At 40.8% G+C, this 13,709-nt stretch overlaps 2 protein-coding genes and 1 long non-coding RNA gene across 6 annotated transcripts in view; 1 reads left to right on the forward strand and 2 right to left on the reverse strand.

The window, feature by feature from the left end:
* Positions 1–2,280, reverse strand: part of LOC121063834 (putative Dol-P-Glc:Glc(2)Man(9)GlcNAc(2)-PP-Dol alpha-1,2-glucosyltransferase) — a 29,467-nt gene extending 27,187 nt beyond the window's left edge. For all 4 annotated transcript variants that reach the window (XR_005816215.1, XR_005816216.1, XM_040544720.1 and 1 more), the window contains exons 1-3: positions 2,104–2,280; positions 1,690–1,812; positions 340–990 (exon numbers count right to left, since the gene is read on the reverse strand). Coding sequence is in view for 2 of the 4 variants with exons in the window: in XM_040544720.1 (XP_040400654.1) it covers positions 340–990; positions 1,690–1,737 (699 nt within the window). In the remaining 2 variants the exon portion in view is untranslated. The remainder of the gene's footprint in view (positions 1–339; positions 991–1,689; positions 1,813–2,103) is intronic.
* On the forward strand, positions 1,756–3,203 carry TPRKB (TP53RK binding protein). Its single transcript, XM_040543866.1, has 3 exons — positions 1,756–1,812; positions 2,104–2,280; positions 3,120–3,203. The coding sequence occupies exons 1-3, from the start codon at positions 1,756–1,758 to the stop codon at positions 3,201–3,203; spliced, it is 318 nt and encodes a 105-aa protein (XP_040399800.1).
* A 6,225-nt stretch (positions 3,204–9,428) lies between these two features.
* Positions 9,429–12,755, reverse strand: LOC121063849. Its single transcript, XR_005816218.1, has 2 exons — positions 11,192–12,755; positions 9,429–9,902 (listed from the first exon to the last, which is right to left on the reverse strand). It is a non-coding gene; the product is annotated as an uncharacterized LOC121063849 (long non-coding RNA).
* Positions 12,756–13,709: the final 954 nt, after the last annotated feature.

A 13,709-nucleotide genomic window follows, 5' to 3' on the forward strand; every position in this document is an offset into this window, starting at 1 on the left:
ATTATTATGGTTGGAGAAGCCCTCCAAGATCACCTGGTCCAACCACCCCCCTACCGCCAATGTCACCCACTAAACCCTGTCCCTAAGCACCACGTCCAACCTCTCCTTGAACACCCCCAGGGATGGTGACACCACCACCTCCCTGGGCAACCCGTCCCAATGTCTGACCACTGTTTCTGAGAAGAAAAGGCCGTTTATTGGACTTCAGGCGTTCTTAGCCCAAGATCTCCTTCTGGGATGACCTCGCGTCCCACCGCCCCCACTCGTCCCACCCGCGGCAACAACCGGCCCGGACTCGAAGAGCGGCCGAGCCCGGGGGAGAGGAGGGAGCCGGGGCACCTGCAGGAAGCGGCCGTGGCAGTAAGCTTGTGCCTGGGGGACGTGGAAGACCTCGTCCATGTAGGGCTCCCGCAGGCGGCGGTTGAACGCCGCGAAGAGCAGGGAGGAGACGAGGAAGGCGCCGCTCATAGCGGCGGAGAAGCCGTACGCCTCCACGCCCTCCATGCTGCTGGCCGGGAAGGGGTTGCCCTTCCGGGGAGGGGAGGTCGGACAGAAGGAAGGAAGGATGGACGGAGGAAGAGGAGGAGGAAGAAGAGGAGGAGCCATGCGCAAGCTCCCGCTGCTGTGCGGGAGGAAGGGGCGAGGAGTGCCGCAGGCGGATCGGGGGTTTCTAGGGGTGCCGCAGCCGGATTTTCCCCCTTCACCAGCACCCGCAGGCGGGTGCATGCAGCGAGGGCTCTGTTTGCCGCGAGAGCGGACCGAAAGGGTCCCGTAGCCCTGCGTGCAGCAGCCCCCGGCCGCCCAGCCTCGGGCAGGGCAGGCGGCATGGAGACGCCCCGTGAGACGGGGCTGGAGCTGCAGCAGGAGCTGGAGCTGTTCCCCGGCCGTAGCGTCACCCTCCTCCTCTTCAACGGCGTGCAAAACGCGGCCGCACTGCGAAAGAAAGCCATGGAGGGGGCCGTGGAAGGAGCGCTCCTCAACCCCGCCATGGTGAGGGGGTCCCCGGAGCCCCGGTGCTGGCGGGGTGCGGTGCGGAGGGCCGCAGGGGGCCCCTCTGCAGGCGCCATGTCGGGGCCGGCACGGGCCTGGTGCCCGCTGCAGCCCCTGCGGGTCCCTTCAGCGTCGTGCGAGGGCTCCTCTGTGTAAAACATGCCGCCCGGGAAGGATGAGAGGCATAAAAGGGTGTCTTCTTGATTCCCGTGGCATCCGATTTTCTGGAGTTATTTAAATCTACCTCCACCTGTGAAATGTATTACTAGATGTGCAATGCTTTTGCCAAAAATCAGTGGTGTGTGGAGCCTTAGTTCTCCTTTAAACTCCTTATTACTTTCTGAACCGATTCCTTGTTATTGCTAGAATTAGCAAAGCAGTAATCACAAAAGAAGGAAAAAAAAAAGATTTGAATCTGTCAGCTTACCCATAGAAGATTTATTAACGTGATTCTTTTTCAAAAGATTTCAGTAATCTGACTGAGCGAGTGTAATCATTATTTTTACGTCAAGCATTGTCCCTCTCAGTAAGCAATCCCATTCGCTTTGGAAGAACAAGAATTGCTAAAAACTTGCAGAATACTGTATTGCTCGCTCTTACAACTGCAGACTCAGGCCATTAAAATTAGTTGGTCAGATTTTTTTTCAGAGTTTTAAATATTATGTTGATTTTCTGTTTACCTTATGTCGTATTTTACAGATTGTAGATCCTTTTCAAGTTCTTGTGGCAGCCAACAAAGCAGTTCATCTACAAACGATAGGTAAAATGAAGACCAGATCTCTCAACGCAGAAATTATTTTCAGCCTTTCACCAAACAACAACGTAAGATTTACTGATCAAATATCATTTTTGCCAAAGAAGCTTGCTAATATCCCTGCAGCCAGACTAAATACAGGTATCCATCTAACAGTTTACCTGGCATACTAATAGAAGTTGCTGTTATTTTTACTAACACTAATATTGTGTAATCTCTTGTAGCTCATCAGAATTCCATTATCATAAAATGTTTGTTAATTTATACTTTGGGTTTATTTGATCCAGTAACTAAAAAGATTGTTTAGATGTAGTGAGAAAATGACTTGCAGTATTTTGATATTTTTCATCTTTTCTTAGATTTCAGATGCATTTAAAAAGTTTGGCATTTCAGACAGTGACACAGCAGTACTCATTGTTCTGGTTGTAGACAGAGAAAAACCTGTAAATCTGGAAGATGTAGCATCTCACGTAGAAGGCCAACAGGTTGCTCTAGATGAACTTTCCCAACTGACAGACACTGCCAAAGTTAAAAAGGTATGTAACCAAAAGAGATGACTGGGGTAGAGAAAAGGAATAAATTATATAATTGTCTATTTATAGCCCTCAATTTACATAATTCACATAGGGTTTGTTTTTCTTTAGCATGACTGAAAACTTGTTTTACATGCAACTTTTTCTAATAATGCTTTTTTTACTCTGGAAAAAAAAGTTGTAGTCCTCATGCTCTGATATCACAAATTTTAAGTTATCAAATTCTTAACATTGTCAGGAAATTGAAACATAAAATGAATTCCAGATTGCTGCCCACCATTTATACACTTTTGTTTCTTGTCTTCTCAGGCAAATACCCAAGTAATTGTAAACAAATTTTCAGTCCAAAAGTATTTCATAATCTTAAACACAAATAGTCGCGGCATGGGCAGCTAACTAAAAATTTGTTGATTAGCTGCTAGGAGCTGTGTTAAGAGGTTGTGTGCTCTTACCAGATTACCATGTGCTGGAAAAGTATTTTGAAGGATGTGAGTTCCACTTGATAAAATTTAGTTTAGTTTAAATCGTCTTGATCGTGTCAATCAAATTAATGATGGGACACATACAAGCAAAACTGGACAAATTGTACTATATAGTGTGGATCTAAAACTACTGTTCTCATTTAGTTCCTTAGCTTTCCCATGTCTCTTGCAGTTTCAGAATTTGATTGGTTTCTCACTCCCAACTTTTGTCTAGCCTGCAAGACAACATACGAATTTCTAATGTAAAAAAGGAGAGGAAGGGGGAAATCTGTGTGTGTATATTTTTTAATGTATGCAGTAGATTTTTTTCTTCCTTTCACAGCTTTCATGTTTTTCTTTTTTCTTTTTTTTTTCCTGCAGATGTACAAAATTACTCCACAGGAAGAAAAAATTGGCACCTTATTAGATAGTGTTATTTGCAGAATGTCGACAAAAGACGTTTAACAAAAACGTAGAAATAAATTTGTTCTTAAGGAAAAGTGGACTTTTTAAGATGTAAAAACACTTTGCAACTCCCCCTGTATCTCAAGAGAATGTGAACTGAGTTGTTTCGTGACATCTGAGCTTTAACCATAAATGAGCAAGCTTGGATGTTGGGGTAATCTGGGCTGTATTCTAAGCACAGAAATTAGTTTGGCTGTGCTAAGCAGAATTTACCATTGCCATTTCTGTCCATTTTCCTAATGAGAAAAAATGACTTTTGCCAGTACCTTAAGCTGATCATAAACAGAAAGTTTGGAAATTTGTACTTACTTTTTTTTTTCAGCAAATGTTTCGTTATCCCTCGATAGGTTTCAGATATTTTTTTTTATCAACCCTACCTTGATTTGATTTGACACCTGAATTTGATGGACAATATCATTTTAATGTATCGTTTTAATGATACTACTGCCAGATTTTTCTGTCTCTATAGTGTGGAGTATTGCTGATGGGCTAGAAAAAAATGAAAGTTTATATAAACTGTCTGCAGTACTCTCTACTAATGAGATAGTCATCGCCCAGCATTTGGGAAAAGGAATGGGGGGTGCTTCATGGCACCCAGTGATGTATGCAGAGGTGCAATGTCAAGCAGAGGTTTCGGTGATGTGCTGAGCAGTGATTAAGGTCAGTATGGGTGGTGCTACTGTGGCGTTAGCTCCAGACAATCTGATGTCATCAGATGCAGTGTAGTGCTGAGGTATTGGTGTATTGCTGAGTTACTTTAGTGTTAGGTTTAAAGGGTAACAAGAGGTTCTTTTACTGTGTAACACCGAGTGGCAATGGTGACATCTGAAGGCTTGGTTCCAGGTACAGAATTCATAGAGAACTTTGCACCATAGATTTACTCACTTTACATTGTGGATATAATTTACATGGCATTCCAAAAGAATTGTTGAATTAATTTTGCTTTGCAGAACCACTGTTAGGAAAAGGAAGCTACTCAAAGGGAGCTAAAGAGAATGCTGATTTCCAGCAGTCACCGGGTCCAAGTGCACTGTGTGAGTATCATTTGATCACAGGCATCCTGGTTAAGACAAATTACTGTCCTAATTAGATAGCAGTCAGTAGTTTACTGTTATGCTTTATTGTTTTTCTGGGACATGTATAAAACTGTATATCTCTCTGTATTTTTTTCCTAAAGTTCTGAGTTGTTAGGTTTTTTGTACTGTAGCCCTGTGATGGAAGCATTCTTAGGACATTATAATGGATTCAAATCCTTCGTGTGGATTGTTGTAATTGGAGATCTTAAAGAATTGGTTAGAGGTCCCTTGCAGCCATTTTTTCTAGGATCTAGCCAATACTTACCAAATACCAAGGGAATGACAAGGTTTATCAAAATAAAATATTCAAGAGAAGTGGGTGTGCTGATTTCTTGATATGAAGATGGTTTTACGGAAAGCATTATCCTTTCTAAAGGGAAATGTGAGGCATTATTAAGAGATGGAGCTGTGGAAGGGCTTGAGTCTTTTTTGAAATAAAATGTGAGTAACATCAGCATGGGAGAATGACTGTGGAAAACAAAAGACTTGTTTTCATTTTCTGACAGTCCAATTGGTACATGGAGTATGTCATCAGATTTGCTGGCTCAACTGCTGACATTGGTTTTAGTAGTTTAGAATAACAGCAGACAGGTATGCTTAACCACAGCCTTTTTTGAACGTGTAAATCATCAGTCTGGTCTGGTTAATGTAAAAGACATATTAATGAAAAGATCACTGTGTAACAACTGATACACACATTCCAAACTTGGGTTCTCAGTTTTCAATTCTAGTGAGGTTACTTCATCGGTGTAGAACCAGTAACTAGTTTGTTACTGTTGTCATGTATTCCGAGCTAAATTATGGAAGTGATTTAATGTGAGAGCTGTTTTCCTGGGTGGATTTACTGAGAATGATTTCAAGAGCTGTAGACTCCATAGCATCATCAGTCAGGGAGGTGATTTGGGTCTGTTGACGGAGACTATGCAGTCGCCCTACAGGACCACATTTTCCCCTAGTCCTGACTGCATTATCAAACTACACTAAGCAAATTATTTACAAAAATAAAAACATTAATAAATGTAGATTCTGTTGATCCTGCAAAGTTCTGTCTGTCTTTCTGAATATATTAAAAATTAATAAGTTCAGGCCTATAATTTAACTGCTGATCAGCTACCCCTTCTTTCTAGCAAGGCAAAAGTTTAAGGAGAAAATGTACTTTGTAACTTAAGGTATTGATGTATCCAAACCAGCCTAGATACATTTAACAGCTTAAGATATTATTTGATGGTACATGTAAGCCAGTCTAAGAGTCTGCTCTTGCTGAAAGGCTGTGGTTTGATTTCCCCTTTGATTCATTCTCACAATTTTCCGCGTTTGTCCTAGCATGCATTGGACTAGCTACGTCAAGTCAATTTGCAGAGCAGTAATCCAAACAAGAAGTGGGTTGCTGTCTGCCATGTTAACGTGCCATGCCATGTGGGTAGCTTTCTGCCATGTTAATGTGCAGCATGGGAGCAGTGAAAGGGTACGTCTAGAGAAAAGAACACCCCAGCTGTCCCAGCATTTCCACGGCTGTTCCCAGCGCTGCCTTAGCCACCAAGTGCGACTCTGCTTCTTTGTCAAAAAACATGGCTAGCCAGTGGGGGAAAAGTGAGCCACCAGTTAACATGTACTCTCTCAGGGTGGTGCCATTTGTTCTGCTAGTAATCTTTAAAATGATTTCTTTGTTTCATTTCACAGAATCACAGAGGGGCTGAGGCTGGCAGGGCCCTCTGGAGGCCAGCTGCTCCAGCCCCTGCCCGAGCAGGGACACCCAGAGCAGGCTGCCCAGGACCACGTCCAGGCGGCTTCTGAGTATCTCCAGGAAGAGAGACTCACAGCCTCTCTGGGCAGTTTAATTTCATTTATTAGAAAACTTAATTCTGTACAGTCTTTCACGCATAAAGAAATCTTTTATGTATACCTGTCCTAACTCTGAAAAGTACAGTACTAGATTGCTTTCAGAGTCCTCTGTATAACTGAGAGTACTTTTCCACAAAGCTCAATGATGAAGTCTGAGAGATGATTATGGAGGAATCTGGAAGAGATGTCTTGTGATCAACAACAGTGCAGCAAGTGATTTTTCCCCACTCCTGCTGCATTGCAATCCTTAGCTAAGGAGAGTGGGGAAAAATCATGAACACATTTTTTTAATAAGGAGGCTGTAAAAGGTACATTCTGCCTTCTCAACTTCATGCTGATCCCCTTTTTTTTTCTTTTTTTTTTTTTTTTGGTGGTATCTCAAACTCCAGATACCTCTATGTGTTCTTCAAGAAAATAAGAGAATTTTTTTAATCAAGATGAAAATGTGGTGGTTTTCGAAACATTGAATGTTCTGCTATCTCCTCTGAACTTTCATGTTTTCATCTCCTCTGTCATAAGGTGAGAGAGAGGAAACAACCATTTTCAATACCCTATTTGGGTCTCCAGCGTTTCAGAGGCAGGATTATATCTGCAGTATTTACAAAATCAGTGAATAAATCCTAAACTCTGATGTGCAGCCAATTGCTCTAGCCTTGCGTGTGTGGTGTGCAGCCAAATGCTCTAGCTTTGTTTGTGTGTGTGTGTGTGTGGTGGTGTTTCTTTTTGTTTGTGCTGCCCTTTCACTATTATGCATGTACATGACATGGATTGAACAAAACCAGCAGCCTGGGCTTCTAAAAGTTGATGACTAAAACCTCCTATTCCGTGGAATTCACTTTCCTGATTGAATGCTTTGCAACACATGAGTTTCTTGGAGGGGGAGTACGTAGCAGAATACACAAAGCTGTATTTTACAGTGAGTTTGTAGTTCTTGCTAAAGCCAGCAAGTCATTATCGTGTGAGGTAAAGATGAGCTTTTAAAGATGATGCCAAGCTTTCAGCTTAGGCAGATCTGATACATGACACATGTGAACTGCTGGCCAGTGCATCGTATAACAGGTATATATATCCACCTCTGGGCATGTGGTGGATATATCCTTCAGGAAAACCTCATGCTCTCATGGCTGAGGCAGTCATCCTCCCCTCAGGGGGCTGCAAGAAGCCTTCGCCTGTGGGATGGTGCACGTGCAGGATCAAATGTATTACCCACCACATGGCTGGGGAAACGTATGTTTTGGTATAAGATGTGAACGGGACAGACAGGTTCTTCAAGGAAAGAGAGAAGCAGAGAGTAGGCTGCCTCCACATCCAACCAATTCCTCCTGATTGCTCTCTGGCTCTCTCCAAATGCAACTGTGAAGAACGTAGCACAAGTGATCCAGATTAATTTTTCACCAGTTCAGTTCATGAACTGCAGCCTGTGCACCTCTGAACTATGTGTTTAATACCAACAAAATGTGTGTTTCTAAAAGCTGTGTATGTTGCTTAAGATTCTGTACGTCAGATTGTTAGAACAAGTAGCCAATCTGACGTACAACATCTTAAGCAAAGGAAAAAAGTGCTTCAGCCCCTGGTTAAGAGTTCATCAAGTTAATTCCCTTCACCTTTAAGTGTCCCTGCTCCTCCTCTGTTCAGTGGCTTCCTCTCTTGTCACCCCAAGTCTCAGTTGCCTGGTTTTACTTCCCAAGCCCTGCACAGTTTACGTCTGTCTCCTCAAGCATAAGCTTGTTCTCTTGCTTTGTTATGTTTTCAAAGAAGCAGCGTCAGGCCTCCTTCTGGGCCTACTTAAGCCAGGGGAAGCTCTCTTCATCACTTTCAAAATAGGTGATTATAGAGGACCACTCCTTGACCTCTTGTCATAACTGTCTCTCTCTCTCCTATAAAAGCTGTGATGATGGTAAACTTCCAGAGTGCCGAGCCCGGTGCCCATCACACAGCCCCGGTAGCCTGTTTCTTTTCACACCGTTGTCAGGACACATAAATCCCTCTGTCTTCTCTTGTACTTAAATGGTACATTAACAATCGAAGGGACGGTGCTTGTGCTTTCACTTGTAATAGTAATTCATCATACATGCTTTATGACTGGACCCGTGTGTTCTATGGCAATGCATTTAATACACTAAGCATCTGTTTTCTTACTGTTATTCCCGTGTGTGCTGGTCTTCGGGCAGCATTATCAAAGCTCTGCTCTCATTACAAACCACAAAGAGGTGCTACCTTAACCAGGGTGTTTACATGAGCGCTGCAGGGCTGCAAGAACACTGATTCCACACTGGCCTGCTTACAGCTGACACTGGTCTCTGCTTGGGGCTGCACTGAGCTTTGTGAATACTCCTTGGGATAACTCATGTAGGTCTTCTCAGAAGCATCTCCGTTTCCATACCCCTCCTGATCATGCATAGATACCAGAATGAGATACACCATACTTAAAGGAATTATGTGAAAACAGTGGTAGCTTAATCTCAATTTCCAATATCCCCTTTTTGCATATCCAACAATCACAAACCCTATTGGCTCTAGTAGCACACTCAGAGTTCACGTTGAGTTGTTGTCTGCTATAACAACCAAAGCTTTTGGTGTTTTTTGTTTGTTTCTTTTGCATTGCTACTTGTAGGACAGAATCCTCTGTCCTTTAATATGACTTGTGTTCTCCCTACAAGCGTATCATCTGCCCAAATTCCAAGGACGAAAGTTGTCTGCAGCTACTACATAATTATAAACATGTATCTATCCCTAAGTATTAAAAAATGTCTTACAGTTCTTCATTAGGAATATTATTTGTTGGTTTAGGCAACGCTAAAATCTGGAGATTAAGCTAAGTTTGAGCTCCAAAGGCTCAGACTCTGTTCCCGACAGCTACTGCCCTTCAGAGCTGCCAGTCTATTGACCTGAGCTCATCAGGACTAGGTAACTATACAAAGTTGAAGACTGTCAGATGGTCCTGTAACGAACGATGCTTAGAAATACATTTTATTTCATGGATTCATTCCTGAGTTTACACCAGAAGTTGAACACATGCAGATGCAAGCCCCATCATCCATATAAACTCCCTCCAGCAACTGAGATGAGAATTTGATTTGTTCGGAAGTCTTCCTTTGTCTTCAGGATAGCTGTTTTTATTGTGTGTTTTTTTTTTCTATGTTGTTGTGACAAGGCAGATTAGTTGCCTGTTTATATAGCATGTTTTACCATGGTTTGAGACAGGTAATATTAGCAGAGGTAGAGACTGGACAATGTAAGATAAAAAAAAAATGGAAAACTGCTTTGATATACAAAACACTGACAGATAAAAATATTCGTTGAATTCTTCTTCCCAAGAATGTATTATGCTTAAAATGTTTCATATACATGCAAAGGGTAATACAAACATGTTTATATGTTATATACAAACAGTTGTTATCTTATTCACAAAGTCATGTTCTGTATATTGCCTATTAAATCGCTTCACAGCTTCAGTTCCACAAGTAGCAGTAGTCTAAGCAGTTTCAAGTACACCGTAATAGGCAGGGACCATTTTTTTTTGTACCTCCTGGGTACAGATAATCAATACAAGTATTTCCTTAAATATTTAACAAAGAAAGCATACTGCTACTATACGTATGAATCCTTCCTTGTCCAGGCTCCCCAGATTGCCATTAGAAGGACCATGACGATCACTGTGTAAAGCGTAAGGACTGTAGCAAGTTCATCTCCACGCTGTTGCTTGAACCCAGAGGTACTGTGCCAGTTCTCATGTGTGTTGGCATTGTTTCTCTGTCTGTGAGCACGGAGCGAATGTATCCTACCACAACAAAAAAAAAACAAGATAAAATAAAAACGATTCTGTTTATTAACAGTTCAATAGTGTTTATAACGAGTCCAGAGTGTGCGTTGAATCACAGGCTAGATTTGGGAAAGAGCTCTTCAAAGTGTATGGGGCTAATAAAGTAATTTCCATAATTGGAAGCGCAGAACATTTACTGGCCATTTGGTATCTCTCTCCCACTGACATGCAGAGAGATTGGACACAGGCTTCTGAGAGGATGCACAGCGCTCTTATTCTCCGCTGTTGATACAGATCAGTTTTATGAGAAAAAACACACCCTTACATTTGGCAATATTATGCAAGTGGCACAGTGAAAAAGAAAACAAACAAAAAATACCAGTTTCTAAAGCTTTAATCCATGAGAATAAGCACAGCATGTGCTATGAGAGTTTCCCATTCTTCTCTGATAATGGGTTTCTCTCTCTGCTTTTCAGAGCGGATTACCCCCAATGATCTATGTCACCGTATTCTTTAGCCAGTGATACCAGTCAGGAGTAAATACACAAACAGTATCTCTGGTATTCTCTGAAGTAACATTTTATTCTCTCTGATTCTGATTCTACATTGCTTTTCTACCTTTCCCAAATGGTTTGAAAGTGAGAGTGCTAGTCCAGAGTAAGTGACCTCCAGTTATTGCTATCTCAACTGAAAAATTGCCTGTTAAGCTCCAGTGAACCTGCTTGCTTTTTTTTATTATTTTTAATTTATTTTATTTTATTTTAGAGAGAAAAATGTTGAATGCCCACAGTTTCTCTGAACTGGAATGTCAAAGGGAGATCAATCAGCTTGTGGCTTTCCTGTATCTTAGGAAGGGGTCTAAGAAGTATTAGACCATTACAGCTCTGGTTCATGCATTTTTCTGCTGTCATTATCACAAAAGAGTAGGAGTTACCAAGAAAAATGCTATGGCAGATACAGCCTATAAATAAGGAGCTTTAAATACAAATTATATTTAGATACCTATGCACTCTTGGAAGAGAGCTGCCAAAACCGAAAGAATGAAAAATGAGGAAGTGCAATCTGCAAAGGTAATTCATCAATACGAGAGAAGTTCTGCAGCTGAGATTTTACAGGAATTAGTTTTAGAATAAGAAATACACATTTATCACCTGTATGAGGACAAGGGCTACCTTCTGTGTAATCACAAATCAGGTAACATAGATCATGATTATCTGGCAGCATTATGTTCAGACTGCGAGGGGAATATTGTCCTTGTCAATATTTTGCTTTCCCATTTCTACCTGCCCAAGGTGAATGCAGCTTACCTCCTGCAAGCATTCATGGTATCGTAGTGATTATGTTCCCAATGAATCAGATTTCTTCTTGCAGAGAGGAAGATGTAGTCCTTGTTTATCCTCTTCTCTCCTTTCACAAAAGAGGAAAATCTTCACTCTAGCAACAAAAAGAATCTTTCTTCCAAGCGCACCAATTTGACCAACACTGGTCTGGGAGTGCCTGATATGTGTCCATCAAAGCTCTCAAATTGCTGGTCTTCTAAAGCTAATTTTGACACAGTTCTTCAAGAAATTCCCTGGAGCAGCTCACAAGGCAAGTGATGAGTAATCCCAATGACTGACTTCGAGCTGCTGGGATCCCTTCTTATAAACAGAGGCTAGCTGCTAAAATGCTGCCAGATTCATAGCAACAGAAGTAACGCACAGATGGAGGGTGCTGGTGGTGAAACATGCAGGATGAGCTGTAACTTAGAACTTTCTATTAGATCACAGGCTATTTTTGCATAAAACTTAGTTCCTTTCTATAATTGTAATTGGGTTTAACTTGCCTGGAGTGAAATTTCAAGCCACCATCACTTAGATGTACTCTAATATTCAAACATTTTTATGAAAAAATAGGTGTCTTCTTTAACAATTTGTTGATTTTTATAACACGATCATATTCTGTAAGCAGTCAATAGCCAGTATATCAGCACAAAATAAAACATTTGGACATTTAGGGTTAATAAATAAGTCACATACATCCTACTCTTCCCTGCTAGCCAGGAACCATCATTAACAAGCGACTGTGCTAATATAAAAGTTCTCCCAAAAGTTGTGCGTTGCATCATTAGCTGGGTTTATGATGGTTTAAATATAATAAGTCAAACAGACCAGCAAGCATTTGTAGGGCTCATTAATAGAGAGGATTTAAATTTGTAGTTTAGAGAAACAGGCAAAAGCCCTTCTTTCCCAAAAGAAAATCTGAACATAATGCATCATCTTTAAACTGCCACAAAAATAAAATAACCTTACTACTTATTTAAATGTTACTATAAGATTATTGTCACATTTAATTGCTGTTGACTTAAGACAATTCCAAACTTGTACTTCTGGTACATTTGTAAAGGTTTTTGCCTTTCTTTCCCATGGTGTTTTTGTCTTTGTATAAATCATATTTGATTCCTTTAGTTTTACTAAAACCATTAGCAATGCCCAAATATCTTTTGGGATATCACTTACACTCTAGAAAGTCTGTTATATAAAATTTAAAATACAAAATAAATGTTCAAGTTTACAGGATTAAATGCTTTAAATCTTAAGACTGAGCTTGTTTACTCATGCTCTCATCTGTCTTAAAACTCTAGTCCATGAATACTATTTGTAAAAAAGAGCTATTTTGTTCTTATCAAGACTGTACCAGTTTAATAGAAACCGATTCGAGTCTCCATTTCCTTTAAATGAAGGCATTGCAACTATAAAGGCAGTGCATCAGTGTGCACTTCTACAGGCGTGCATGTGCCCTTTATGTCTAACAGCTATGTGAGGAGCAAAACAGTGTCCCTGTAACCAGTGAAGTTACTGAGGTATCATATTCTTCGCTATTGAGAATATTTTAAACATAGAATAATAGAAATATTACAGTGACTTCAAGGTAGAAATTCAGACATCAGTAAAAAATTATAGGCTTCCACTGATTTTAATCAGTTATAGCTTTTGCAGATCTCGTTCTGAGGACATAGGCAGTTACAACTTTTGGATTCTTCAAAAAGAGTTGGATGCCTGTATTCTTAAACAATATATGCAGAGTGGTAGATGCCACAATAAAAGCTGTACACTATTTTTTTTCTGTAATTTTTTATCTTTTTTTTTTCTACTTTAGTCCTAAGATCTATACCACTTGCTACCTAATCGTACTTTTCTCCATTATTTTCATCTCATTTTTCTGTTTCGTTTTGATCATTTCACTTTTTGACCAATGTAAGCAAAAATAAGTAGGTGGAAGGCTAATGTTAGAAGTGTGATATTGTTGATTTTTGGACATAAAATAAACTTCTGAGATCTCCCAACTTTTCTTCTTCTCTCTGTCTCTCTGTCTCTGTCTCTGTCTCTGCCTCTGTCTCTGTCTCTGCCTCTGTCTCTTTCCCATCCAGCATCATAGTTTTCTATGTGGAATGTTATCCTTAATAGTGCACATGGCCCGGTTTTGTTAAATCAACCATGGACACTTGGTCATCCTTACAGAACAATAATCACTGTTGACCTGTTGGTGAAACATTCTCTGGGCTAAAGCAATGCAAGAGAAGAAAGGTAAAAGCATAGAATTGAAATGATTACATCGGTAATAGTAATTCAAGGACCCATGAGAAAAATACCAAAGGGAGCAGCTATAAAATCCTGAGAGAAAAAGCCAGAAGCTGGAAGACAGCAACACTCTATTATTGAAGATTGGTCTGTTTTACAATCAACAAAGCCAGACAATTCCCACCTCACTGACAAGTGCCTGCCAGGAGAGACTCCTCAGGTACCTGTGGTGGGTGATGGAGAGGGAGGGAAAAAGGGAAGAATA

Source organism: Cygnus olor, chromosome 1 (assembly GCF_009769625.2).
Source record: "Cygnus olor isolate bCygOlo1 chromosome 1, bCygOlo1.pri.v2, whole genome shotgun sequence".
NCBI lineage: Eukaryota > Metazoa > Chordata > Aves > Anseriformes > Anatidae > Cygnus > Cygnus olor.